Here is a 26,318-nt window from a genome sequence, read left to right on the forward strand (position 1 = left end):
TATTTGTCATCACGTCCAATTACATGACTATCTATGTTGAACATCACGTCCAATTACATGATTATCTGATGAACATGAGCACAACAAAGAGTGGGATGTTTCAATAATGTTGCAGCTGGTCAAGACTCTGAAGAGAGAGGGCGTTTGCAGACATCACTGGGGACATATTGGTTAAGGAGAAAGCTTCAGCTGAGTCATGAACAACTTTGAAAGCTGTCACACAGCGGCACCAGGTGGCAAGTATCTGCACCAGGCTTGAATCTGAAATCCGGTATGTGGGTCATTCAATAACTGGAGTACAGTACATTACGTTCTAATCGATAACGTTACAAAAGTTCATACACAAAACACATAAATATGCACTTGTTGTCCTGAGCCCAAAAGTACCTATTTGTAGTAAAGGCAATTTTGGGGTGTTTGCCCTTTGTCTCAAACAAAGCCTCCTCTGATAGGCTCCCAATACGCTATTACATAAATGACAGCAAGCAAGCACTATTTTTAAAAATGAACTGAAGAATGAGACATCATAGAAAAGGAATGAAGTAGATAGCGATCGAATGTTGGCTGTAATGATTTCGGGGGTAATTTGGATGCTGTTCTGTTTTCTGCCAGTCCTCGCAACATGACACATGCGTGGGAAGCTGGCTGGATCACTGAAGTGTGGAGATGCATTTGAACCGGCGTTGAACCGGCGTTGATCATCTGCGTATGCTTCTACGATAGCGTCACAAAATAATGTCACCCGCCTCTGCTCAACGGACGTCACGGCAAGACAGTGATTTTCGGCACAAAAAAGGCACGCTAATGATTTTTTTAAGCAACCCCGGTTGTCAAGGCATAGGTAGCCTACAGGCAAAGTGTTATAATTTGGAGTTGGCCAAAACGTTCTTTGGGGGGAATCTCGCGCATGGATTCAAACAGTCTTCAGATGTGACGCTTCACATTCTGAATCTCACTCAATTTAACATGGCTTTTCCGGCTTTTTTTTTTATCATCAATGGAGCAAAGCGATGTCAGAGTGGTTAGCACTCCGAGAGGTTTTGAGTTTGCACCAAGGTTGACACTGTATTTTTCAGGAAGCATTTTTTTAGCTTACTGATAGTAAACGATAAGCAGGCAGGATAGCGGGCGGACACTTCTGAGGTTGTGGCTTCAAAATGAGCATTATTGTGTGAAGTTTAGTTGATATGTTCTTTCGGGCCTGCATGGGTTTTCTCCAAATTGTACCATTTTCTCACATTACAAAAACAAGCATGATGTTAAATGAAGACTTAAACTGTCAGTTGGTGTAAATTTGTGTCTATTGTTTCCTTACAATTGGCTGTTGAACCATTCGGAGCGTACATCGCCTGTCACCCTTCGTCAGTGCTTCTAAAATTTTTTATTTTGCAAAATCCTCCCTAGGTAAAGCGAAAACATGTAGCGCCTCCTCCCCAACTCGTTGCAGTGACTATAAATGAGATCATTATGAAAATTGTATAAGCATGTCTAAACTTGTATCTTTTTTAATATTAGCAAAAGAAAACCCTACTTAAATAAGCTTTCTTATTGTACTTTTGTACTTATTTTTTACAGGGTTTATACAGGTTACAGCTTATTGAATCCGAAAAAGTGCATGGAATTAAAGAAAAACATGTCAATTCTACAGACTAGAAACATTGTTGACCAACTGAACCGATTGATTCTGAAGAAATAAATGAATAAACCCTAATAATAAATGTAAATTCATCTGGAACATTAACACCAATATCTTAAATGTTTTAAGCGGAATACAATGGCAGAAAAGATTGTGATGATTTTTTTTGATTGATTGATTTTTAGAAAACAAACAAAAAATGTTGATAGCGATAGAAAAAGTTTAAAACTCCCGCACACTTTGACAACCAGAGCGCAACTGCACCGCCTGGTGCCGTAGATGTGAAATTACATTAGACACGCAAACGCAAATTCGGTTCAGGGACTAGTGCCCACTGGATTCTTCAAAATGGGTCTCAATTGACAGCTAGCACGGGAAATATTAGGAATCAGGTGAGAAATTCAACGCCATTTCACATTGGTAAATAATATATTGGGGTGAAAAAAAGCAGAGGCATTTGTCATGGGGAACTGCCATCTAAAGGCCATCTAAAGGCTTATAAGGTGGAATTGGATTTTATATATATATATATATATATATATATATATATATATATATATATATATATATATATATATATATATATATATATATATATATATATATATATATATATATACAATATATACACACACACAAACACACACACACACAGTGGGCCCCATGTTACGAGATTAACGTGAATTCACTGTATGGCGGGCATACCAAACCTATGTTAAATAGCTAATGCGTTTAGAACCCCTGGTAAAAACAGCAAAATTGTGCATACATTTTAAAAATTGTTCCCAAAATAGTATAGTAAGTGTTATGTATATATAACATACATGTATACGATCAGAAATTAGGAATACAAAACATAGGATTTATTTACCTTTGAGTGACGCTTGTTATGCCCACATGCCCTAGTAAGGGTAGCTTAGGCTTGGCTAGCTTCGTATTTCTTGATCATCTCCAGCATCGTTTCCATATAAATCATCTTATTACTTCTCTCTTTAACATCACTCTTTAACAACCATGCCTAACCCATTCTACTTGAATTAAGCAGTAAAATGCACTATAAATACATCTCAGTGACAAGAGAAAGAGAGCATGATGAAAATCGGGAGATACAGTATTGAAAATACTGATCGATTGTGACCGCCATTTGTTTTGTTGAGTGCAAGCCTTTTCTTTATTTATTGTTTCATTTTTAATATGTTTGTGTTATTTTATTGTGTTCATAATCAATTAATGGTAAAGAAATAAAATTCTGTTCTTATATTAAAATGTGATTTGGAATTTGGACTTCATAAAGTTTTGTGGATATATATATATATATATATATATATATATATATATATATATATATATATATATATATATATATATATATATATATATATATTTTTTTTTTTTTTTTTTTTTTTTTTTTAAGTTTTGGCGGCATCATAATCACAAGTTTTAATCGCTGATGCGGGTTTATTGACGTTTCAAAGCTCCAGCAAATATACTGTTTAACTCAGTCAATCGTACGTGTGCGCATAAGCGGTATGTATTCCAGAGTCTGACATCACAGAAGGCGTACGTGTGAAAGTCACTTACATCCACTGATATATATAGAAAGAAAAGGTGACGTTCTGGTACTCATGTGAGTAACCCACGAGAAAAAATTATGCACACACGCATACATGCACACACACACACACACACACACACAGGGGTGCACATCATTTTTTTTGTGGTTACTTACATGAGTACCAGGACCTCACCCTTTCTTTCTACCTTTTCTTTCAATAAAAATGAGTGTCATTCTCAGTGTTGCTCCCACATTAAGAGCACTGTCTGTATGCACACAGCAACATCACATTATTCAAACCCGCGTCTTCTAAAAGTTTCATCAGTCCATCACTTACTGTATGATTCGGGACCGGTTTAATTTGTCCATGTCAAGGTAAATTCTCTGTCTCTGTAGAGTGACAACATAAATTATCTCATTCACACACTCACGAGACTGACAGTGACTGACGGCCAGTCCAAGGTGCTTCAGTAGACAAACAAACATCTTCAGCATTGGGAGAAATGGGATGTGCATGCTTAGCTTTATGATAGGTGGGGAGAAAACTGTACTCGTGGATCTAACATACTGCGTAGTGTCTCCCACTGGGTACTGGTACACATTCAAATAGTACACTGGAAGATAGATTATAAGAACAGATACAGTGATATACAGGTCAAATGATTACAAATGTTGGAAGTAATCACTACCAATCAGTACATCGGTATCCTAAATAAATAGTAATTATAATCATCGCATGTCTGGTAGGATGCACTTCAGTCAACAGCATGTCCAGTCGTCATTGTTTTAAAGGTTGTAGTCACGTAATATTACAAAGTGAGTTTAAACTGGAAAATGTACAGCGTTTCACTCGGGAGTATTGCAACATTATTATCGATTTTTTTTATTTCAAAATTATACATCCCTTTATTTGTGAAATTAAACAATCCTTTTTTCTTTAAAACATACAACTTTTTTTCTGAAACATGCTTTTGTTATGCAAGGTATACAGTTTAATTTGCATCTTTAAATGCATTTTCTCTGCGGGTTACAGCTTGATTTTGTATTTATTTATTATGAATTAATCTCAAAGATATAATTTTCTTGCAAATATTTGACTACAGTATTTGTAATTTGTGACTTTTATTATTCCAGTCCATACTTCTTCTGTTGCGGCTCAACGTTTAAATAACCTTTATCGTTTTTGGCAAATGTGCTTTTCTTTCACAATGGATGGAATTGCGTTAGAATGTGCCCAACAGTAAATTTGATCATGTTCGGCCAGGAACAAGACAACCCTTAGCACCCTTAAACATCTGTTCCTAGAACCGCCAGTATCTACAAGGTAATATACAGTTGGTTACCGTAAAGAATAATAATACAGTATGACCAAGCATATACCACTTTCGCCTACATAATATAGGCTAATATATAATTTTTTTTTAACCTCTTCTCTTGTACTGGGTGGGACTCGATAGCTTGCGAAAGCGCACCCAGTATTATAGTGTCTGCTATTAATAACCGACGTGTATAGGTATTTTCATTTTATTATTTTCATTATTGTAATAATTGGCCAACGTCCATGGCAAATGGTTGACGTAGATCGCCACCTGATACCTTGACGCAGACCCAGCGACAGATCGTCTCGCCGTGAGGATAAATAGCTGAGATTTCCCCGTAGCTGCGATTTTAAAACGCATTGTACGACGAGACTCGTGTGATAATTTTAAAATGAGGTTCAGCATTTTCATGTAAATCTACGACGTGTGAAAGGATTCCCGTTAATCTGAGGTTGGTTTTGAACTGCGTCACGACCTAGGCGGCCGGCGCGGTCTCTGATTGGCCGGCAGCCGTCATCCGGGTACTGCGCTACGACTGGCTCATTAGCTAAAGGTACCAATATGGCGGAGGTAAGAGGGAAAACAGGGGAGAAGCCGTCGGTCTTAAATCGATATTTTTATCATTTCATGTCGCCCTTTTCCACTTTTTCGCTAGCGAGTGGAGATATGGTGTTTTTTGCCGGCTGTATAGCGCGACTTGTGTCAAAAATGTTTACTATTTGACCGGAGATGTGCACCAATGTCTGACGTGATCCTTCACTACAAGGCCGCTGCGCCTTCGCTCTCAGCTGCTTGGATATAGCGGTGGCGTAAATTGATACGTAAATTTTAACATTTGCTCGGGGTAGGGAGGGAGGGGGGGGGGGGGGGGGGGTGAAATCATATCCTACGCGATTTTTATGGTAGTGAGCGAAAAAGACGACACCTTAAGTCGTTGAAACGCCACCGCGTATTCTCACCGGGAACCCCAAAGCCGTCAAATGCTACTCCGCGCCAAGCAAAATGTATATGTTTACATGCGACGAAATGTACGGGTTTATCATCGGTGCTCTGATGTTAGCTCACCAGCTAACTAGCGTCGCTTACAAATGTCACTGTCGTCTCGCCGAACATATCCATGGCATTTTAATTTTTCACCCTTGTCCTGTCTCGCGTTTGCCAGTAATTTAAGATTTTAGTTACCGAATTGATTTATAAGTCTGCTACGCCGCCGACTGTCGTTCAGGTAACGGTTCATGCTGGTTTTCCTTGCTTGTTTCGTTTTGCGTTTTAAGTAATTGTACTGTTTCCTTCATTGTCATTATTAATAAAATATCGTGAATTTTCATTCTGAAGGGTGATATATAATGTGGCTTTCTTCCTCCGCAGGCTTCCATTGGGAGTTCAAGTCCAGGTAAGTGTCGTTTGTGAAAAGGTTTAGTGATGCTGCTGGTGGCCTACCAGTAGTTTTAGGGTTCCGTTTGGGAGGTGCGCATTTAGATTAAAATCCTAATAAATTGGTGGCCAAATTTTTGAGGGGAAAAATTGTTGGAGTTGTAGCATTATGGGCAACAAGTCGGATAATTCTCTTTATATAGTTTTGCAGTGAATATTCTGTGTGTGAGGAAAATAGTTATAATTTTATAATTTCATAGTTAAAAAGTCTGTATGACAGGTTTCTTTCATAAAACGTGTTTTCTCAAGATAAAAGTTTTGTCTGTAATTTTAAAAAATGGTTTCAAAGTTATTGATTCACAAGAAGGTTTGCATGTTGCATGAACAAAAAATGTGCATTTAATGTAGTTAGGATATAATAAATGATTTAATGAGCAGTTGAATAATTTAATAATTTAATAATATTTTTTTTATTTAATAAATTAAAAAATGATTCTTTTATGGTTTTTGAAATTAAGTTTACATACTTCAGCCTTTTATTATTACAGCCTTTATTTTAATGACGAAAATTAAAGTTTAAATAATTCAGGGTTTTTTTTTTTTAATCAAAGGAAGTGAAAGTGGAAGTAAAATTATTGTTTACATTATTGTTTTCTGTAATTTGCCTGACATCTCTGAACATTGCCATTATTGAAAAGGTATATTTAATATGGGCGTTTATTTCACGCTTGGAACAAACTATTTACTGTACATGTAGAATGTGATTCACGATAAGAATGATTTAGAGTTGTTTTTAAGATGTACAGCATTGTCAAACCAACAATCTTTTTTTTTTTTTTTCCCACTGTCGTAGGGTTTATTACAAGTTGAGTACCTTGTTAAACTATTTCAAATAGGGCTGAGCAATTTTGGGAATGGATTGTGACACCCACGTTGCCTACTTTTATCAGAATTTCATTCATCATTTTCTAGAGCTGCTTATTCTCAGAAGGTTTGCAGGCTTGCTGGTGCCTATCCCAGCTGGCTTCGGGCAGTAGGTGGGGCACACTTTAAACTGGTTGCCAGCCAATCACCGGGCACATCAAAATTTCATATGCTATTTTTATTTTATTCTTTTCAAGAATATTTTAACAAACCTGCAATTAATTACTGCTTCAAATATCTATCAGCTTTATTATATGATACTAAGGCAAACGAATATTCTAATATAAACATTTAACCACTGTCATTTCTTGTCTAAACTTAAGAAAATTTAAGAAATACAAGTGGGTTCCAAACGTATTTAATATCAAGAAAAGCCCATTTATTTAAATAATCAAAACGTGATATTTGTGTTGTTCACCAGACACAATAAAATAGATCAACCATTTGTTTCAATGTTGATGATGATGAATTAAAATATATTTAATTGCTCCCTGGAATGATGCATCATTTTGAGAACATATAAGGAAAAAAACCCAACACCTGATAGTTGCACTTTATTTCTTGTTTTTGTATGCAGTAAATTCCCTCATTGTCGATCAATTGTACTCATTGTACTTCTTCGTTTTTGTGGTCTTCCATATGCCAGTTGTGAACTCTCATTGTTTTGGAAAATGCACAGATTTGCACATTTTCCAGCTGCCAAGTTAAAAACTGGCATAATTAGGGCTAATAAGTTGTAAAGCATGGCTTTTGACAGAGAAAAGCAAAAAGGTGAATGTAGTTAAAGAATGTGTTTATTGACTGTCCCTCAATGCAAGTTAAATAAAAAAAAATGGGAAGGTACCAAATTTTATTTTAGGCAGCAAGAATGAATCTTGTTACCCCCTCCGCCCATTGAAGCAGTTAAAATGCATTTCTGTTCTTTTCTATTTGTCTTTCTATCAGTTGGCTCTTTGTCGTCAGAAGATCATGACTTTGACCCCACTGCTGAGATGCTAGTTCATGAGTACGACGACGAGAGGACCCTGGAGGAGGAAGAATCTTTGGAAGGAGGAGGCACTTTTAGCGCTGAGATTGCTGATTTGGAGAAGGTAAATTTTATAGCTTGATGACAAAATTATTTATATTTCTCGATTTGGAGGCTGTGTCTTTTTCTAATAAATGGCACTTCGATATGCATAGAGATGTCCCGATCAAATTTTTTTGGCGTCTGAGTCTGGTTTTGAGGTCAATTCATTCCAGTAATAGTTGAAGTTAGTGCTGGACGATATGCAAAAACCTAATCATGCAATAAGTCGTTTACTATTTGATAATTAGATACCATAATTTAGTTAACTTCAGTTATTTGGTAAAAAATTAGGCAACACATGATTACTAAAGCTTTCTTATTTGAATTTTGAGGGACAAACAGGCCTCTATCAAATGAGGAATGCACCCAAGATTTTCTGCTTTAAAAATATTAGAACAAACTTAAGAGGCACAGTACATATATTTGCACAAATATATATATATATATATATATATATATATATATATATATATATATATATATATATATATATATATATATATATATATATATATATATATATATATATATATATATATATATATATATATATATATATATATATATATATATATATATATATATATATATATATAGAGAGAGAGAGAGAATTTGTTGATTCTGTTCAACAAGTTTTGGGGACAGGTTCAGGAGCATAAGGAAAATGATCAATGATAAAGCGGAGATGAAATGGTCAATTTTACTTTAAATATCACCTCACTGGAAGCACCTTGACGGCAGCAGACTCAAATAAATGACTATAGTACTATGAACATGAAAGCGAAAATGACCAAAAATGTGTTTCTGAGTATTAGCGATTCCCAGGTGCCGGAAGTCAGAACGGTTCAAAGGTGAAAGGAACACATCTATGTAGGCTGCAGTATGGTTCAAGGACAGTTTATTCAAAATGGAATGATGGATTTGATTTGCAGCACTCTTATTCTAAATGAAATCAGAATTTCTGATTCAATTTTTTTTTTTTTTGCCACACTCCTTGTTTCTAGTTCGATAGACAGCTAAGGCTAAATTATGTTTAGATGCATGTCAACCACAGTTCACCAATTCTTACTAGTTTCAAATTATTTTTCGTAATAGCCTTGATTGATTTATTCAATCGGTATTTTGGCCTGTAATATGACAGAAAAAAGTAAAACATGTTGATGATGGCTTTTCAATGTAAATACGGATGCTACATTTTGAAATAAATAAGCACAATCCTTCAGCATTTATGAAAGAATACCAAAATAAGAATACAGTTGGCCCCCGCTTTACGAACACCCTCTTTTACGAACATTTCGACGTACGAGCGTGGACCGCGGAGTTTTTATCCCCCACTCACGCACAAACCTTTCGTCTTACGAACAACACGACATGCCAGCCATTGTATTCGTTCATATATTTTCACTTTGCTACGTCAACAAAATCAGTAGTTGATGCTTGTCACGGCAACGTTGAACGCTATTGCTTTTACAATGTATCAGTCACTGTCTCAGTCACGGTGTCAGTCACGGAGTCAGTCACGGAAATGCCGATATGCTATTGGTCGATTAAGGTCACAGTCTTGGTCTCACTCACGGAGATGCTATTGGCCGGCGTCACGTCAATCACAGAAATGCCGATATGCTATTGGCCGAACGCCTTCATCTAGCTTGATGGCACAGCTGGTCGGGACGGAAGGAAGGAGAGAAAATGAGTGAAAAACGGAAGGAAGGAATGTTGTGAAGACTTTGCAAACTTTATCTGTTAGACATGGCTTCTAAAATTGCAAGTGGCGGTAAAGGAAGAAGTAGGAGGATGATGACAATAGAAACCAAGCAGGAACTAATAAAAAATTACGAAGGAGGCGCATGCATAGTTAACCTTGCTCGTGAGTATGGCTGTAACCGCTCGGCAATCTTCTAAGGGCAAGACTTTCCTTGCCAGGGGACGGACCTCGGTCAACAACAAAATGGAGAGGCTCCGTTCAGCGGCTACGCTCGTAACTCGAACTGCTCGTATGACGGGCAATCCAAACCTATGTTAATTCGTGAATGCGTGCAACGCGTGCAAAAACCTTAAGTAAAAACATCACGACTTTATACACATATTAAAAATGAGTAACATAATCTACTGTACAGTTAAATAATATATACAAAGGAAAAATGACATTTACCTTTGGAGCGACGTGACTTGAGCTGGGTGGAGGCGGAGGGGAGCAGAGACCAACCCGCGAAGTTAACACAGTTATGCTGATATGCTATTGCTCTTACAATGTCAGTCAATGTCAGTCACGGAGATGCTAAAACATATCACCGGCGATTTCCTTCTCTTTAATCCATAATAGAAGAAGCCTCTCATATTGGCATCTCCGTGACTGACTCCGTGACTGATGCCGTGACTGAGACAGTGACTGTGACGTTGTAAGAGCAATAGCGTTCACGTTACTGTCACAAGCGTCAACTGCTGATTTTGTTGACGCAGTAAAGCGAAAATATATTTGCATACACAATGGCCGGCATGTCGGACTGTTCGTAAGACGAAAGATTTGCTCGTAAGTGGGGGACAAAAATCTCCGTGGTCCACGCTCGTAAGTCGAATTGTTCGTAAAACAGGGTGTTCGTAAACCGGGGGCCGACTGTGTGTGTGTGTGTGTGTGTGTGTGTGTATATATATATATATATATATATATATATATATAGATATGTGTGTGTGTGTGTGTGTATATATATAAATATATATATATATATATAGGTATAGATATAGATATATATATATATATGTATGTGTGTGTGTGTATATATAAATATATATATATATATATATATATATATATATATATATATATATATATATATATGTGTGTGTGTATGTATACACACATACACACACACACCTCTAATTCTATAATGGTATGTATCCGTTTTAGTGTGTTTTGGACAGAACATCACAAAAATGCACTTTCATCAAGCGCCGCCTGATTCCCTCTTTTTTGTCGACAACGAGGCTGCGTGGCTCTTGTTTTTTTGTGGACTTTGACACGTTATGAAAAGGAAAATATGGGTTGATTTGTCCATTCAAAACAAAATTGCAAGAGGAGTGGCATACATGGATGTTAGAGATGGGAGGGAGAAACACAGCGAAGGGCAACCTTCCACGCTCTGATCTCGTCACAGTGGTCACTTGGGTGAGAAAAACTTTAGCAGAACATTTTTGGAGATCTCCATTTCTAAACAAATTTGCCAGGTCCAAAGATGGACTACCCATGGAAGAGTAACAAGGATGTTTATGATGAGAAGGAAGAAAAACCAGTTGTGGAGTTGTATCCATACATTAAAATGTGAGGAGCTATTTTACGTGTCAAATTGTGATGATGACTTTTAGACGTTAGTATTCAGCTCTGTCAAAATATAAAGCATTGAAATGCCATATCGTTTTATTGTTGCAACATCATTTTCAGCATATGCTTCTATGCGCATGCCAAGATTGTCTCGCAGTCTTGTCTCGCCCCCCCCAATAACCACAAAAGTATGTTTCTCGATAGACGATGTAGTAATGCCTCTAATAGTAGAATAGTTTAGTAATTTTAATAACACACACCATGTGCTTTAACTCGACAGCCATGATTTACATAACCTCTATAGTCCGGGGGAGACTTATAATCACGTTTTTGTAAAACTCACCCAAATTGCAGTAAAAACTGGGTTTCGATTAATAAGGGAGGTTGACTTGTACTCGGAAACATACAGTACATGTTTGAATTAGTGCATACAGTGGCTTGGAAAAGTGTTCATACCCCTTGAATTTTTCCACATTGTCACTTTCTGAACATAAACATGAATATATTTCATTGGCATCTTATGCGGAAGACCAACATAAAGCTGTTCACAATTATGAAGTAGAAGGAAAATAATACATGACTTTCTTTTTTTTTTAAATAAACTGAAAAATGTGGCATGCAAAAGTATTCAGCCCCCTTTTCTCTGAGTGCAACCAGTTGCCTTCAGAGGGTGCATGATTGCCGAATGATCAGCTGTTGACCTCATGATTAAATGGAGTCTACTTGTATGTAATCTAACCTTAGTATAAATACAGCTGTTCTGTGTGATGGCCTCAGAGGTTTGGAGGACACTGGTCAGTGAATAGCATGGTCAAGGATAAAGTTGTGGAGAAGTTTAAAGCTGAGTTAGGTTATAATTTAATAATAATAATTTCCTAAGCTATGAACATCTCACGGAGAACTGTTCAATCCCTCATCAAGAAATGGAAAGAGTATGGCACAACTGCAAACCTACCAAGACATAGCCGTCCACCGAAACTTATATGCTAAAGGAGAGCACTGATCAGAGACGCAGCTAAGATGCCCATGGTAACTCTAGAGGAGCTGCAGAGATCCACCGCTCAGGTGGGGGAATCTTTTCATATGACAACAATTAGTCGTGCACTGCACAAAGCTGTCCTTTATGGAAGAGTGGCAAGAAGAAAGCCATTGTTGAAAGAAATCCATAAGAAGTCTCGTTTGTAGTTTGCCAGAAGCCAAGTGGGGGACACAGCAAACACATGGAAGAAGGTACTCGGGTCAGATGAGACCAAAGTGGAACTTTTTGGCCTAAATGCAAAACGTCATGTGTGGCAGAAAACTAACACTGCACACCAGTCTCAACACACCATCCCCACTGTCAAACATGGTGGTGGCAGCAGCATCATGTTGTGGGGCTGCTTTTCTTCAGCAGGGACAGGAAAGCTGGTCAGGGTTGATGGGAAGTTGGATGGAGCCAAACAGTCTTGGAAGAAAATCTGGAATCTGCAAAAGACTTGAGAATGGGGCAGTGGTTTGCTTTGGAAAACCTCATCACACAATAAGAGCTGGCCCCTCTATATTGAACCAAATAATGTTCACATAATAGTCTTTGTTCCTTTTTTTTTTTTTACTTTTGTAAAACAATTGAATTGTTTTGCCAACCTCTACTTGTACCAAACAGTTATTGTTAAAGTAAAATATTCAGCAAATATCGTATCTCGAGTTACTGTCTAAATCTTTACGTCATTGAAGACTACAGCTTTCAAATTTACAGAATGCAAATTGAGATTACTGTAAACCAGCAGCTCCTTCAGAAAGGGTGCGACCAAATAAAATTGATAGCCCAAGTGCAAAAGTTAGTGTAGAGCCTTGAGCTAACACAATGCAAAACTGGATAACAAGACTAGCATCAACGTTTCGGTAGCTGTAATGTCTCCTTATACCTGAATGCAATTGTTTACCGGTATAAAAAAAGTTTAATCAAGGTCAATATTAAAACCCTTTCAAGACTGACGTAACAGAGGAACAGAAACAGTTTGAAACACCTGCTTGATAACATCCATTTTCTAGAGCCGCTTATCCTCATAAGGGTCGCAGGCTTGATGACGCCTATCCAAGCTGACTTCAGGCAGTAGGCGGGGGGAGGGGCACCTTGAACTGGTTGCCAGCCAATTACAGAGCACACAGATACAAACAATCATTCACGTATCCAATCGCACCTTAGGACAATTTAATATGTCCAATACACCCGCCATGCATGTTTTGGAGTGTGGGAGGAAGCCGGAGTTCCCAGACTTGGAGACTCCAGGTGAACTGTACATCATGCAGACTATTAACAAGTTCTCTGCCCTCTTCACCAGGAGGGTAACATGCCTCTGGAGGAGCTGCTGGCCATCTATCGCTACGAGGCCTCGGCCGGTTCCAGTATCGACAGCTCATCCGGTGACCTCACAGACGAGCTGCCTGACATGACTTTGGATAAGGTGAGCGTCACCCTCCTCTCCGCATTTTGCCGTCTATTTCCAAGAATGACGTTGGTCAACCTGAGTCATTTCTTCTCAGGAGGAAATTGCTAAAGACCTGTTGTCTGGCGACTACGAGGAGGAGACGCAGTCGTCGGCGGATGACCTCACTCCCTCGGTCACCTCCCATGAGGCCACAGATTTCTTTCCCAGAACACTTCGATGTGAGAAACCTACACAAAACTCTACTTCCCTATCTTTGTTTAATTGCATCTTCTACTTCAGGTTTAATTTATATCGAGAAACATTTCATTGCATTTAATCTTAATATGATTTTTAAGGAACATTGTAATTGTCATAATTTGAAATTAATAAAATAATTATAAATAGCTATACAAATACCAAGTAGTGATTATACATTTTCATTTAACTTTATAACAACTGAGAGAAATTCAATTAATTTAGGACATTATTTGCTGTATGTCAAAACCCATCTAGCCATACTCTTATGCCCCTTGCCAATTCATCCTCATCCCAGGTGGTCTGGATGATGAGTGTACTCTGCACTTCATGCCAGTCATTCATCCTGCACATAGACAACCAAGCACATTCATACCTTTGGACACTTGAAGCCTTCAATGAGCTATCAACAAGGTGCAAGCACAGGGAGAACTTGTAAACGCCATACTGTCGAGCATGGAGCTAAGATTTAATACCAATCTTCAGAACTATGAGCCATATGCAAATCATTACACCACTTTATTGTCCCCTATGGCTTTCAAATTCGACTTTTGAGTACACACACACTGTAGCAGGGGTGTCAAACATACGGCCCAAGAGTATTTGTGAAGCATTAAAAAAAAGGAATAGGACCGAACCCATTAGTCCGCTGCCAATAATACTATAATACATTTGTTAAAGGATTCACTCAGATATAAAAATGCACATCTGTGCATCAAAACTCTGCTTATGCGGCTGACAGACCAATCTTCCTAGAGTGGTGTTGAGTAAAAAAAAAAAAAAAAAAAAAATCTATTTGTTGCCGTTTATAGAATGCACCTGTACTTATGGCCTTTATTTTGGGGCAAAAGAGTGCGTCTTCTACTTGGAGTATTATGGTAACCGACTCTCAGTCCTCCGCTGCCCTCTTGCTCGTGACCGGACGACAGCAAACATTGCAATACTCAAAAATTCTTACTTTACAAGCAATGCCCATATGAGCACTGCAACTTACATGCAGAAGTGATCAGTGTCCACGCTTGAGCAAAATAGCTTGCTGATCGCTTCAGGGACAGAATGTACTGTAGAATATCCACGTTCGCATTAGCATTTAGCAGGTAAAGTCTTTGGATCGCCCCCAAGAGATTCACAATGGGGAGGGACTGACTTCTGGGCCAAAATCAGACATTTGGCTTTGGACCTTGTGGTATTATAAACAATCAGTCTGGTATTTCTTTTGAAATTGACTTCATTTACAGCTCAGCAGTTAGTACACAGCGCTTGCATATTGGAAGCGGCATCATGACTTCTTTGTGAGCTACATTTACTGTCATGTACAGTACTGCATATCATTATGTGGGTGCCACCCAGTGTCTAAAATGAGACACTACGGCACCATTTCATTCAGCACGTCACGCTTCACTGCACTCCTTGCAAAGAAGTTTTTACAACCACAGATTTTGATTGGGACATTATATTCAATTCATCGTATTATGCCTTCTAAACAAAATCGGTATTTTATGAAGATCTAACAAAAAGGTGATAGGAAATCTACATATAATTGACACTAGCGGGAAATCCAACTAATGTTATACAAATGCAGTGTGACTACTAATTTGGAGAAATACAACTTTCTATGGACACTTAATGAGATCTTGAAAATGCAACAGTGGATTGACTTATTTATCTCTTCAGCCAATGCCGTCTCCGATGGGGATAAAGATTCTGAGTGTGATGATGATGGTCCAAGTCCAGAAGACTCAAGAAAGGTACATAGCTTTTGAAACGCGTAAAATGTGCCACTCAGAGCATAATAATGAATGAAATGTTTATCCTTCAATTGAATAACAAGGAAATAATGGTGGGCGCTGAGTACCAAGCGGAGGTTCCTTTCACCATCTGCCACTACACAGAAAATGAGAAAGGTAGCTACTCCTCTTTCTTGTTTTCAGCGAAATTGACCCCACTTTGCAATGTTACATTTGACTTAATACTGCCTATGCTTTGCAGTGTATGAGGATGAAGATGAGCTAATGTGGAGCCCGGGCTTGCTGCCAGAAAGCAAAGTGAGGAGCTTTCTGACCGACGTGTTGTCACAAACGACGGACGAGAAGGCGGCGCGCGACAGACCGCACGTTCGAGACAATGAACAGGTCCGTTTGAATATACTCACTCCTCATGAATTTTTGTTCCAAGTTTCGCACAGTGGAAGCTGACCTGGTAGAATAAAAACATTGCACCAGTTTTATCAGTTTTTATCAAATGTCTAACCTATTTGTTACAGTAACACATTGTACTGGATTAATCATTAAATAACTCTAGCTTGGCAAATAGTGGCCGGATGCATTTATGTATTCAGTTGCTGTAAAGGGGAATAATTTATTTTTTCATGTATTAGGTACATGGTTTCAAAAGATGAGTTACATTTGTCAGGTAGTTTCAAACAAACGGACTGCGAAATGGCAAGACAGGATGAACACAGACTAGATGCCGCATGGAACCACCCGCAGTGTGCAGATTAGAATGCCAATTATCATATTAAAGACATTGTTAGATCATCTTTACAACTCTGGAGCAACGCCTTTATAGCTTCCATACAAAGTGTAGAATTGATGGCATTGTGTACATTTGGTACTTTGGTTGGAAACAATTCAAATTCTCTTTGAAGTAAACTTTGTATCTGCATAGGTCTGAAGCTTTACACAGAGAAAAGATAGAGCATGTATTTTTCTGAAATTATTTGTCCAGCAAGTAGAGACCAGTGTTTGAGAGAGTATGGCTTTTTTGCATTGATTTCAACATTCTTCTTTTTACCCATTTTAGTATTTTGAAGCATGTGCACTCAGCTCCAGTGTGAATTATACATTGATTTTCTTCTTCTCCTTCTTTCGACTTTGCTCATTCAGGCATTGCTTGAGCTGGTCAAGTGTAACTACAACACCCACGAAGCACTCGAGCAATACTGTAGCCACCTAAAATCCTCGAAAGGTAAGCCAAGTCAAAAAGTTAACCTGTACTTTTCTAGTGGATTTTTGTGTGAAGTTTAAGATGAAATAAGGAGTTTTGGGACCTCAATTGTGACTTTTTTTGCCTATCTAGTTGCATCGCTAAGCGGCAAATCTAATATCCATTAAATGCCTTGTGCAAGGCAGATGTGTTTTTACATCACATTTAACCCTTGTAATTGCATTGCCAAGGGATCGGACGCGCTATAGGGTGATACTCGAAATCGAGTGCCTCTGGCCCGTGTGCCAAAAAAAAAAAAAGTGAGAGTGACTTGTGCTTTGCCCATGTGTAGTTTGCTGGTGAGCAGTTTAGAGCGTACCCTGCCTCTTGTATGGCAACATATACACGCTTTTTAAGGTCTTACATTTGCTATTGTACATAATCTCAAGTTCTCATACTAAACGATGTGAAGCAGAAAGTAAATGTACTTGGCTTAAAAAAAAAGTCTGACTTTGAAATTGATGCTTCCAGAAAAATCTCCCCCATGGTCTGAAGAGGAGTGCAAGAATTTTGAACATGCTCTGCAGATGTATGACAAGAATTTTCACCTGATTCAGAAACACAAAGTGAGTCCGCCAGTGATCTGAGAAACAACGGGACAAGCTGATTTGGCGCATGACTGACTGTTTAATGCTTTTGCCTCCCCCTCAGGTGACAACACGAACGGTAGCGGAGTGCGTTGCCTTTTACTACATGTGGAAGAAGTCTGAGCGTTTCGACGTCTTTGTGCAGCAGAATCGCTTTGGGAAGAAAAAGTACAGCAGCTATCCCGGCGTCACGTAAGTAGACATTGACAGCAAAGTGGTGCCCCAACAAAAACGGCAGCGCTCAAATGACAAGGAAGCCTCGCGTTTGGTACCCAGAGACCTAATGGACAGGCTGGTGGACGAAGCGGAGGGTTTGGCCGTGGACAGTTCATCGTCCGTGTGCTCGGGAGGCGGCGGGGGCGGCGGGGCAGGAGGAAGGATTGAAAGCGCAACGGATCAGCAGCTCAGCCTGCTCAACTCCATCACTGCCAGTGACCTCACAGGTCGGTACTTCCTATACACTTTTCACACGCTGCACACTACGCACCTTTCTTGCTCAATTGCACAACATGAAAACAAAAAAGAGATTTGATTGGGTACGCAGAATATTACAGTTGGGAAAATCTAGCACACCAACCTTAGCATTAAGTGTGCTGTGATACTTGTTGGGATATTTTCTCTCGCCCCGCCTCCATGTAAATTTGCCCCCTGAAAATGCATGTTTTTTTTCTTGCACTGCGCTTACTGCGGGACTGATTTTTTTTTTTTTTTTTTTTTTCTTACCTCAACTACAGCATTCTGGACATGGTGGTTTTAAGTACTATTTAAAGTTGTGTGCAGAAATAGAAGCAAAAGATGGTCAAAAATTGGCAATATTTCTACTGTATGTAATCAAGAAAATGCTGCCGCAATAAGCAACCTTGCCCACTTGGAGGCCTACCTTTGTCACGAAACAAAATAGACACATTTAAACCCGTGTCATCTTTCACATACACTACAAGAATAAAGTGGGATTCGCTGATTTTAATTTACTAGCTAACGCCTTTTGGCAGGGACTTTAAAACTTCTATCTTGTGTTTCCTGGCTAAGAGCCAATCAGCGTGTCACTTTGTGATGTGCCCATTGGTTACTTGAGTGCAGTAAGCTCCCAGGCATCCCAGAACGACGGACCAAATCTTCTTTCATCGCTTGTAAAAGTCATCTGTTGTTGTCGTTTGGCGGCCCGCCACCGAGACTCAGTCTGTCGTTACTGACCGACCTCCCACTTCTGCGGCTAACTAGGTTTTTTTTGGATGAAACGTTACCGCATTTTTTTCCCAACAGAAAATGACGGATCACCTGCTGTTTGCGAGTTGCACTGTTTTTGTCGTTGTTTCTGATTCGGGATCCGATGCTTCTTCTCAGCCCTGAGCAACAGCGTGGCGACGGTGTGCAGCCCGGCCGAGGTAACGTGCTTGGACTCGTACAGCTTCCCCCCGCTGGAGAGCCTCCACCGCGCCTCCCTCAACCACGACGAGCCGCTGGGCTTCCCCGCGGCCGGCGCCGACGCCGACTGCCTCAACATGCTGGACGCCGGCTTCTACCACTCGGAATTGGGCCAGCTGAGCGGCGTGTGCGTCGCCAAGGACTGCGAGCGACCCTCCAAAAGACTCAAGCTGGCGCTGCCGGACTCCTTCATGGGTGACGTCTCCGTGAGCAACCTGGCCGTGGACTTCGAAGCGCGCCGGACCGCGCCGCACCACCACAGGATAACCGGCGCCAAAATGGCCATGTCGGTCACGGACTTTGGTGAGCCCAACGGCTTTTTGAGCGGGCATGCCCGCCACCACGCGCAACACGCCGCAGCGCTTCAGTCCGACTGATTTTCCTCGTCCGCTTCCTTAGTTTTTTTTGGCCGTGTACATAAGACTGACCTCACATTATATATAGCTATATATATATATATATAAATATAAATATAAATATATGTACAGAAATTATACTTTTGTTTTCATTTGTGTACTATGACATCAGTGATGTCTCTCATTTAGAACTAAAAATCTTGATTTCTCTCAAGAGTTTATAATAGCCTTTTTTTTTTTTTTTTTTTGTCGCCGCGGTAACGTCCATGTACAGTGTGGTCTTCGGTACCCTGCCATTCTTTTTTTCGCTGCCAAAATCATCTTGAGAAGGTGCTTATTTAAAGTGGTACTTTATTTTTTTTTTTATGATCATGTTGGTTTACAGGTACGTTGCAGTAGGCGTGTTGCTACGGAGCTTTTAAGTTCATTCTGATTTGTGTGTAGCCATTATGACTGGGGGCGGGCACTATGTCAGAGGTGGCAAGTCACGTCAAACGACCTCATTACACGTGCAATGGGCTCGCCGTTTGTAACGGTTTTCTTCAGCAGAATTGAAAGGACAACTAGTGAAAACCAATGATGACCAAATTCTTATGCTATGGATGAGAAGGGATTTGTGGGGGGGGGCTAAGGAAGCAATTTGCAAAATGATGTCCAACTGAATTGCGTTTGGGGGAGTCTTGTCTACTATGTAAAATGAGCAAAAAGGCTCAAATTCGGGTTGTAAAGAGGTGCAGAGTTGCTGTGACTTGGCCACGAGACGTGACGCGCTCCTATCCAATAGCCCGCAACGCTGTCTTCCGTTTTGTGGTCGGAACTTGCGAATGGGCTAACTGCAGCGCATGTGAAAATCCACTTGCGGTTCTTTGCTTCCATCCGTCATGTTCTTTGTCATTTTGTTTATCGCGGCGTTGTGCAATTTTAGCAGCGGTGCACTTGCAATGCCGAGTATCCCATTGTCCCCGTTTTCATGGTTTCGGTCACTAGGCATGTTCTATTTCAAGTCCCCGCGTTGCATCTCGGGGTTAGCGCCGTTAGCGTAAACCACACGTGTCAGTGCGCTGATTGGCTCTTTGTGCTGGAGAGCGATATTAACCTGAAAAACTATGACTTGATGTCTTTAAAATACTCTTAATTCCCCCGCCAACTCATTGGCCAGCACAGTTTTCCAGGGACCAAAACTTTTGTAACTACTTAGCTCAGGGTTTGATTTGAACCTGGTTTGTAGTAGTCTTAAATATTCCAATTTGCTCTGACTTATTACAATGACTAACTCGGACATTGTAACCACTATAATTTTTTTTGTTTCATTTTGGCTAGAATTCAATCTCCCGCTGTTTTCATTCGCGCTTACTCATGGTCAGCAATTACAGTGGACAGTTTGCTGTTACTTTTTTTTTTTTTTTTTTTGTCATTTTCCGAGAATTTCAGTATTATCTTTGATGCCCGCACTGCTGTCTGTTTTGTTTTGTGTTGTGCGTGCGTGTTGAATGTCGGCCATGTAGCAAAATGGTTTTCGGAGCGTACCATGTTCTAACACGGCGGTCTTCATGTATCTATGCATTGGGCGACGCGGTGGGGCTGTACGTGACACTGAGCGTGCGCCCGCGCGCGGTTGAATTTGCATCCCCAGGCACACCACAGGTGCACTTGGAGCAACTCATTCATGCTTTCCATGGCATCGTTGATGTAAATAAGAATTAGCAAGTAGCCTTTAAAAGTCGAATGACTTGACCTCTAATTGTCCATTTGTGTGCATACAAAGCTCATTATTGTTATTAGTCTGAGTTTGTTTTCAAATGGCCATACTTTGTAGATATGTACAGAATTTGCATTATTTTGCGTTATACTGGTTGACTTGGGATTGTTTGGCTTTATTTTCCCTTTCTGTACAGTGGAACCTCCGATGTAGAATGCAGTTCCTGAATGTTTCTTGGTCAAACTCTCCCGCTTGTGGAAGAAGAAAAAAAAAATGAACAAAAGCAACAAAAAAACAGAGAGGACCTCAAGTACAATTTTATGGGGCGTCAACTTTGCTTCACGCTGCAAAATATTAAATATTTTTTTTCAGGGTTTTGACCTTCATTGACTTCACTGTAATTTGTATTTTCTCCCCAAAAGTAAAACGAAGATCCTCTGACAAGATTTCCCGACGCATGCGCCCCCCTTTCCTGTTTTTGTCTAAATGGTAAAAGGATGGTGGCTTCCCTTTTGGGGTGATTACATATTGTATTTTTTTTTTTTATATGCAGTAGGTGATGGGCAGCGGTGCAGTGCTATTTATTTCACTCTGTGGTTTGTACAAACACTTGTCAGAATGTAAAAGACCATTTTAAAAATGGTAGGTTGTTTTTTTTTTTCTATCCCACCACCCTGTGAACTAAAATGTGATATTGGTGTGTATGTGTGTGTGTGTGTGTGTGTGTGTGTGTGTGTGCGCGCACTAGCAAGCCACAACAAAGCAAATTTACTTTGTCAATTTACAGGAAATAAACCCCAAATACCTTTGTGAATAAAAAAAAAACCCTGCAGAAGAAAAATATATACAGAATTCTAGACAATCAAAAGGCATCACTATGAGAAAAGTTCCAGAACAGAAGTTATCTATTGTTTTTAAGAATTGTATATACAATGACATTGTTTGCGCTCTCTTCCTGCTCATTTTGTTAAGACATTCATTTTTTTATTTTCTGTTGTACTTTAATACCTTGTGTACAGTTCCAGAAATAAAAGCTCTGGAAAAATATTTTGGTTTTATCTTGCTCCATTTGTGTGTGTACATGTATTAAAAAAAAAAAGCGTTTTCACAAAACTGGGCTTTTGTCCACAAAAGTAAAAATTGAGATTGTTCAATTCTACACTTTATTTCCATTAAAATGACATAAAATACATGGAGGTAGACCAAAAACTGACAAAATTAGATTAAAATCCCTCGTTTTGAGTTTTTTTTTTTTAAGTTTTCACTTTTCATTGGTGTGTACCATGTATTAATCTCTCATTTTCATACTCTTCCACTACAATTCGAATGTGTTAACTAAACATTAAACCTGAGACCTTGAGGTACTTTTTCATTAATTCCAATATAAAGTTGATAGACCATTTGGTCATGTTTTTATTCAGTTGAACAATGAAAATGAACTTCCAAATCAGAATGGAATGAAGTAAGAAGACAAGTCTTATCTGCCCCTGTCAGAAATCATTTTCCATGAATGTAAAAAAAAAGGCCACAAAAAAATTGCTGATCAAAAGTTTATATTTTAACATGCATGACCGCAGCTGATGTTTCTTTTAAAATATGGTGCATTGTCTACTAAAAAGTGTATCCAAGGGCATTTTTTTTCCCTTAAAAAACAAACTTGATTAAACATGACTACACTGTACTACAACTACATGAACATATATGGTCTCTGGAGAATTTTCTCTCCTGAAAATAGTGTTTGTTTCTTAATGATCATGTATTGAGAACACACATAGAAAGGCTTTTTTTTCCTTAAAAACTATAGGGCATTTTTTTAGCGTAAGGCTTGTTTGTTTGTTTTCGAACGGAGACCCTGTACAGTATTTTGATTTAAATAAATCATCAAGAGACACGCCCCCCCCCCCCCCCCCCCACACACACACATACACATACACACAAAAACACTGTAAAGAGTTTTTTGTTTGTTTGTTTTTTTTAAATGAAGACTTTTTTTGTTTGTTTGTTGGGGGAAGGGCATCAATCCTTAGTATACGGATGCTGGCTGAGTTTTCCAGCAGTGCCCAGAGCGCAACATAAAAGAAGGCCTCTTGAGTGCCACTCAGTATTTGAGTTTGAGCGACTTGGTGAGAACATCCATCAGAGACGGATCCACTCAAGTCTTAGAACATAACATGGAGGACTCAGCTCTGCGAACCGGTACGTCGATGGTGAGAAAGTCCTCGGCCAGAACCACCTCCACGCCGTCTCCACGGAGAGCCTCTTCGGCCTGACGTCGCAGCTCCGAGACGTCGCGGCGGTGGCGGTTGTCGTCGTCGTCGTCCCCGCGCAGGCTTTCGGGTTTGTACCTCTGGCTGAAATGATACAAGGCCAGCGTCCGGGCGCCGCAGGCCCTGGCCAAGGCCGCCGCCATCCCGGGCGTACTGTGGCCGCGCTCCAGCGCCTTGTCCCCTTGCTCCTCGCCCAGCGTGGCCTCGTGGACCAGGAGGTCGGCTCCCCGGCAGACGGCCGCGGCCTCGCCCAACGCCGAGCTGCAGTCCCCCAGGATGCACACCTTCCTCCCGGGGACGTTCTCTTCCAGGACCTCGGCAGGTAAAATCACTCGCCCGTTTTCCAGTTGAACCCGCTGACCTGCTTTGAGGCGCCCGTACAGAGGTCCCGGCTTCAAACCTGAGGAGGACACCCGACCGAAACTCAACTTAGTATTTTTCGCATCCACTTTCGTGACGGAGATTGAATCGGGAGCGCTTCGGACGAGAGGCGGCGGCGGCGTACCCAGTTCTCGCAGCCGTTCCGTCTTGAGCCTCCCGGGTCGTTCGCGTTCGTGCACGCAGAATCCGAAAGAGGGAACGCGGTGGAACAACCTGAAGGCCTTCACCGTAAACTTTTCGTCCTCAAACAGGAAGTAAGTGTCGGAGGGGGCGTCCAGTGAGATGTTTCTGCCGGGACGCTCCTGAGGGAGCGGAGGGCCGCGCTCCGCCGTCATCTACAGACAAAAAGCGCGCTTACTGTATGGTCCGTACAGTAAATCTATGTAACGAGGTGCGTTGTACACAACCAACCTCAAGACTGAGCTGACCCTCCTCTGGACTTTGGTCTTGCGTGGGCTCCAGTTCATGAACTAAAATATTCCAGAACACAACTATTATTAAAAAAAAACAAAAACGACTGAACTATAAACGAATTTTCCCGCGTGCTGACCGACCCGCGTAAGGGAAGAGCAACTGCGAGCCTGTCAGGCCCAACGTGACCCGCAGGAAACGGCGGAGCCCGCGGGGCCCGAACACATCCACGCATTTGACAGGGGGCTGGGGGTCGGAGGTCAGGTTGAGGCTGATGGTGCAGAGGAGCCCCGGAAGCCCGAACAGGTGGTCGCCATGAAGGTGAGAGATGAACACCTTGCTGATGCGACCTAAGACACACAATTGCGCTTGGGCATTTACAAAATCCAGATTTTTGGGTGGGAACCAAGCTTTCGTTATTCATGATAAAAAAAAAAAAAGAATAGTGGTACTTGTGATGCAAAATAAAATCAAAGTCTTTCTTATGTAAGTGATATTATTTGTACCAAGCCAAACAAAAAAGGTAAAAAAAAATGTGGAACCCTCACCTTTAGAACGAGGCGGCATCCGAAAGCATTCGCAGAGTAGAGCAAAGAGCAGAAAACAATATTGTACAAACATTCTTGCATTTACATGAAACACTTTATAGCATTAAAACGTACGCTTAATGAAATGCACTTTCAATACACTTTCAATGTTGTTGGTTTTCTTTTGTTTTAACAACCGTCATCTTCGGTTTTCAGTTTCTTCGAATAACTGTCGACGTCTTCGACTCCTTCCTTCACTACCGATGGCCTCTTTCCGAAATACTGGTCCAAAGAAGTCTGTTTCTGTCGACTTTTCACAAGTTTCCTGAAATGTCCCAGGCAAACGTCATTAAACTGAGCGATAACGCGACTGGTTTGCACCTTTTCCGGGTGTTTCTTTTCGATAAAATCTGCCACTCTGTGAAACAAGCTCAACACATCTTTTATCTCCGCCGTCGTGGTCGCCGTGTCTGCGTCGTCCTCCTCCTCGCGAAGAGAAAACTCCTCTTGAACGATGTTCATCTGCATGAGCTCCAGCTCCTTGAGGTCGTCGGTCGTAAGCTCCTCCTGGTGCCCCTCCAGGAGATCCTGAAGGTCGTTATCATCCACGACCAGCCCCATGGACGCCCCCAGCGAAATGATCTCCTCAAACACATTTTGCTCGAAGGGCTCGTCGACGACTTCGGACGGGGCCACCGCGTCGGGCCACAGCTTCTTCCACGACGTGTTTAAGGCGTGCCTCGGAACCTCCTGCCAAGCTTGATCGATCATTTTCAGGCATACCACGATATCGAAACGCCCCCTCCAAAATTCGCAAAGAGTGAGTTGAGTGTCGTTGGTGATTTCAAAACATCTCTTGAATAGATATTTGGTATACAGCTTCTTAAAGTTCAAAATGACTTGCTGGTCCATGGGCCGGGTGACGCTCGGTTGAAGGTGGAGAACCTTGATGAATGAAAATTGTTCGAGGAGGTCATCCTCGAGGCCGGGAGGGTGAGCGGGGGAATGATCCAGCACCAGGAGGCATTTGAGAGGGAATCGGTTCTCCAGCAGGTACTTTTTCACGGCCGGACCGAAAGTGAGGTTTACCCACTCGATAAAAAACTGCCACGTTACCTTCGCTTTGGCGTTAGCCCTCCACATCACGGGAAGCTTCTCCTTGAGCACTTTGTGCTCCCTGAAGGCACGAGGGGTCTCCGAATGATACACCAGCAGGGGCTTGACCTTGCAGTCCCCGCTGGCATTAGCACACAGCGCGAGGCTGAGCCTGTCCTTCATGGGCTTGTGCCCGGGTAGCTTGCTTTCTTCCTCCGCGATGAAGGTCCGGCGGGGCATTTTCTTCCAGAAGAGGCCCGTTTCGGTGCAGCTGAACACCTGCTGCGGTATGTAGCCTTCCCTCGTAGTCAACTCGTGAAACGCATTGACTAATTCCTCGGCCGGTTTCTTGTCCGAGCAGGCCGCCTCGCCGTGTCGCACCCCCGAATGGACGCCGGTCCTCCTTTTAAACTTGTCGAACCACCCGCGCGAAGCCTTGAAGTGAGGAGTTTCCCGTCGGGATGTTCCTTCTCCGTCGACGGCGGCGGCCTTCTCCGAGAGTTCTCGAAATATGGCGCTGGCCTTGTGGCAGATCGCCGACTCGGTCAGCGTGTCACCCGCGTTTTCCTTCGACTTGATCCATATGAGGAGGAGTGTTTCCATCTCGTCGTTCAGGTGACTCCTCTTGTTTGAAAAGACGGTCACGCCCTTTGAATGTGTTGACGCTTTGATGGCGTCCCTCTGCTTGAGGATCGTGCATATCGTCGAAGGATTGCGCCCGTACTCTCT

At 41.0% G+C, this 26,318-nt stretch overlaps 1 protein-coding gene across 3 annotated transcripts; it reads left to right on the forward strand.

Moving 5' to 3' along the window:
• Positions 1 to 5,068: 5,068 nt before the first annotated feature.
• On the forward strand, positions 5,069 to 21,955 carry mier3b (mesoderm induction early response 1, family member 3 b). 3 transcript variants are annotated; one of them, XM_088409496.1, is made up of 13 exons: positions 5,069 to 5,080; positions 5,879 to 5,903; positions 7,754 to 7,899; positions 13,515 to 13,637; positions 13,717 to 13,840; positions 15,531 to 15,604; positions 15,688 to 15,760; positions 15,846 to 15,988; positions 16,742 to 16,823; positions 17,313 to 17,407; positions 17,493 to 17,620; positions 17,705 to 17,871; positions 18,773 to 21,955. In XM_088409496.1, the coding sequence occupies exons 1-13, from the start codon at positions 5,072 to 5,074 to the stop codon at positions 19,228 to 19,230; spliced, it is 1,647 nt and encodes a 548-aa protein (XP_088265622.1). In that variant the 5' UTR covers positions 5,069 to 5,071; the 3' UTR covers positions 19,231 to 21,955. The 3 variants fall into 3 exon arrangements, with proteins under 3 accessions (XP_088265622.1, XP_088265636.1, XP_088265629.1); XM_088409510.1 differs by lacking the exon at positions 5,069 to 5,080 and adding an exon at positions 5,110 to 5,301 and having other exon boundaries at positions 5,874 to 5,903; XM_088409503.1 differs by lacking the exon at positions 5,069 to 5,080 and adding an exon at positions 5,391 to 5,735.
• Positions 21,956 to 26,318: the final 4,363 nt, after the last annotated feature.

This window comes from Hippichthys cyanospilos, chromosome 1 (genome assembly GCF_059441005.1).
Source record: "Hippichthys cyanospilos isolate Australia breed blue-spotted pipefish chromosome 1, RoL_Hcya_1.0, whole genome shotgun sequence".
Taxonomy (NCBI): Eukaryota; Metazoa; Chordata; class Actinopteri; order Syngnathiformes; family Syngnathidae; genus Hippichthys; species Hippichthys cyanospilos.

What these genes read in the sequence shown, in the direction of transcription:
- mier3b (XM_088409510.1), top strand. Translation starts at nt 5,250, where the DNA reads ATGTCTGACGTGATCCTTCACTACAAGGCCGCTGCGCCTTCGCTCTCA. An exon ending in AGCAGCTATCCCGGCGTCAC is followed by an intron (nt 17,621 to 17,704) that starts GTAAGTAGACAT and finishes TTTGGTACCCAG; the next exon opens with AGACCTAATGGACAGGCTGG. An exon ending in CACTGCCAGTGACCTCACAG is followed by an intron (nt 17,872 to 18,772) that starts GTCGGTACTTCC and finishes GCTTCTTCTCAG; the next exon opens with CCCTGAGCAACAGCGTGGCG.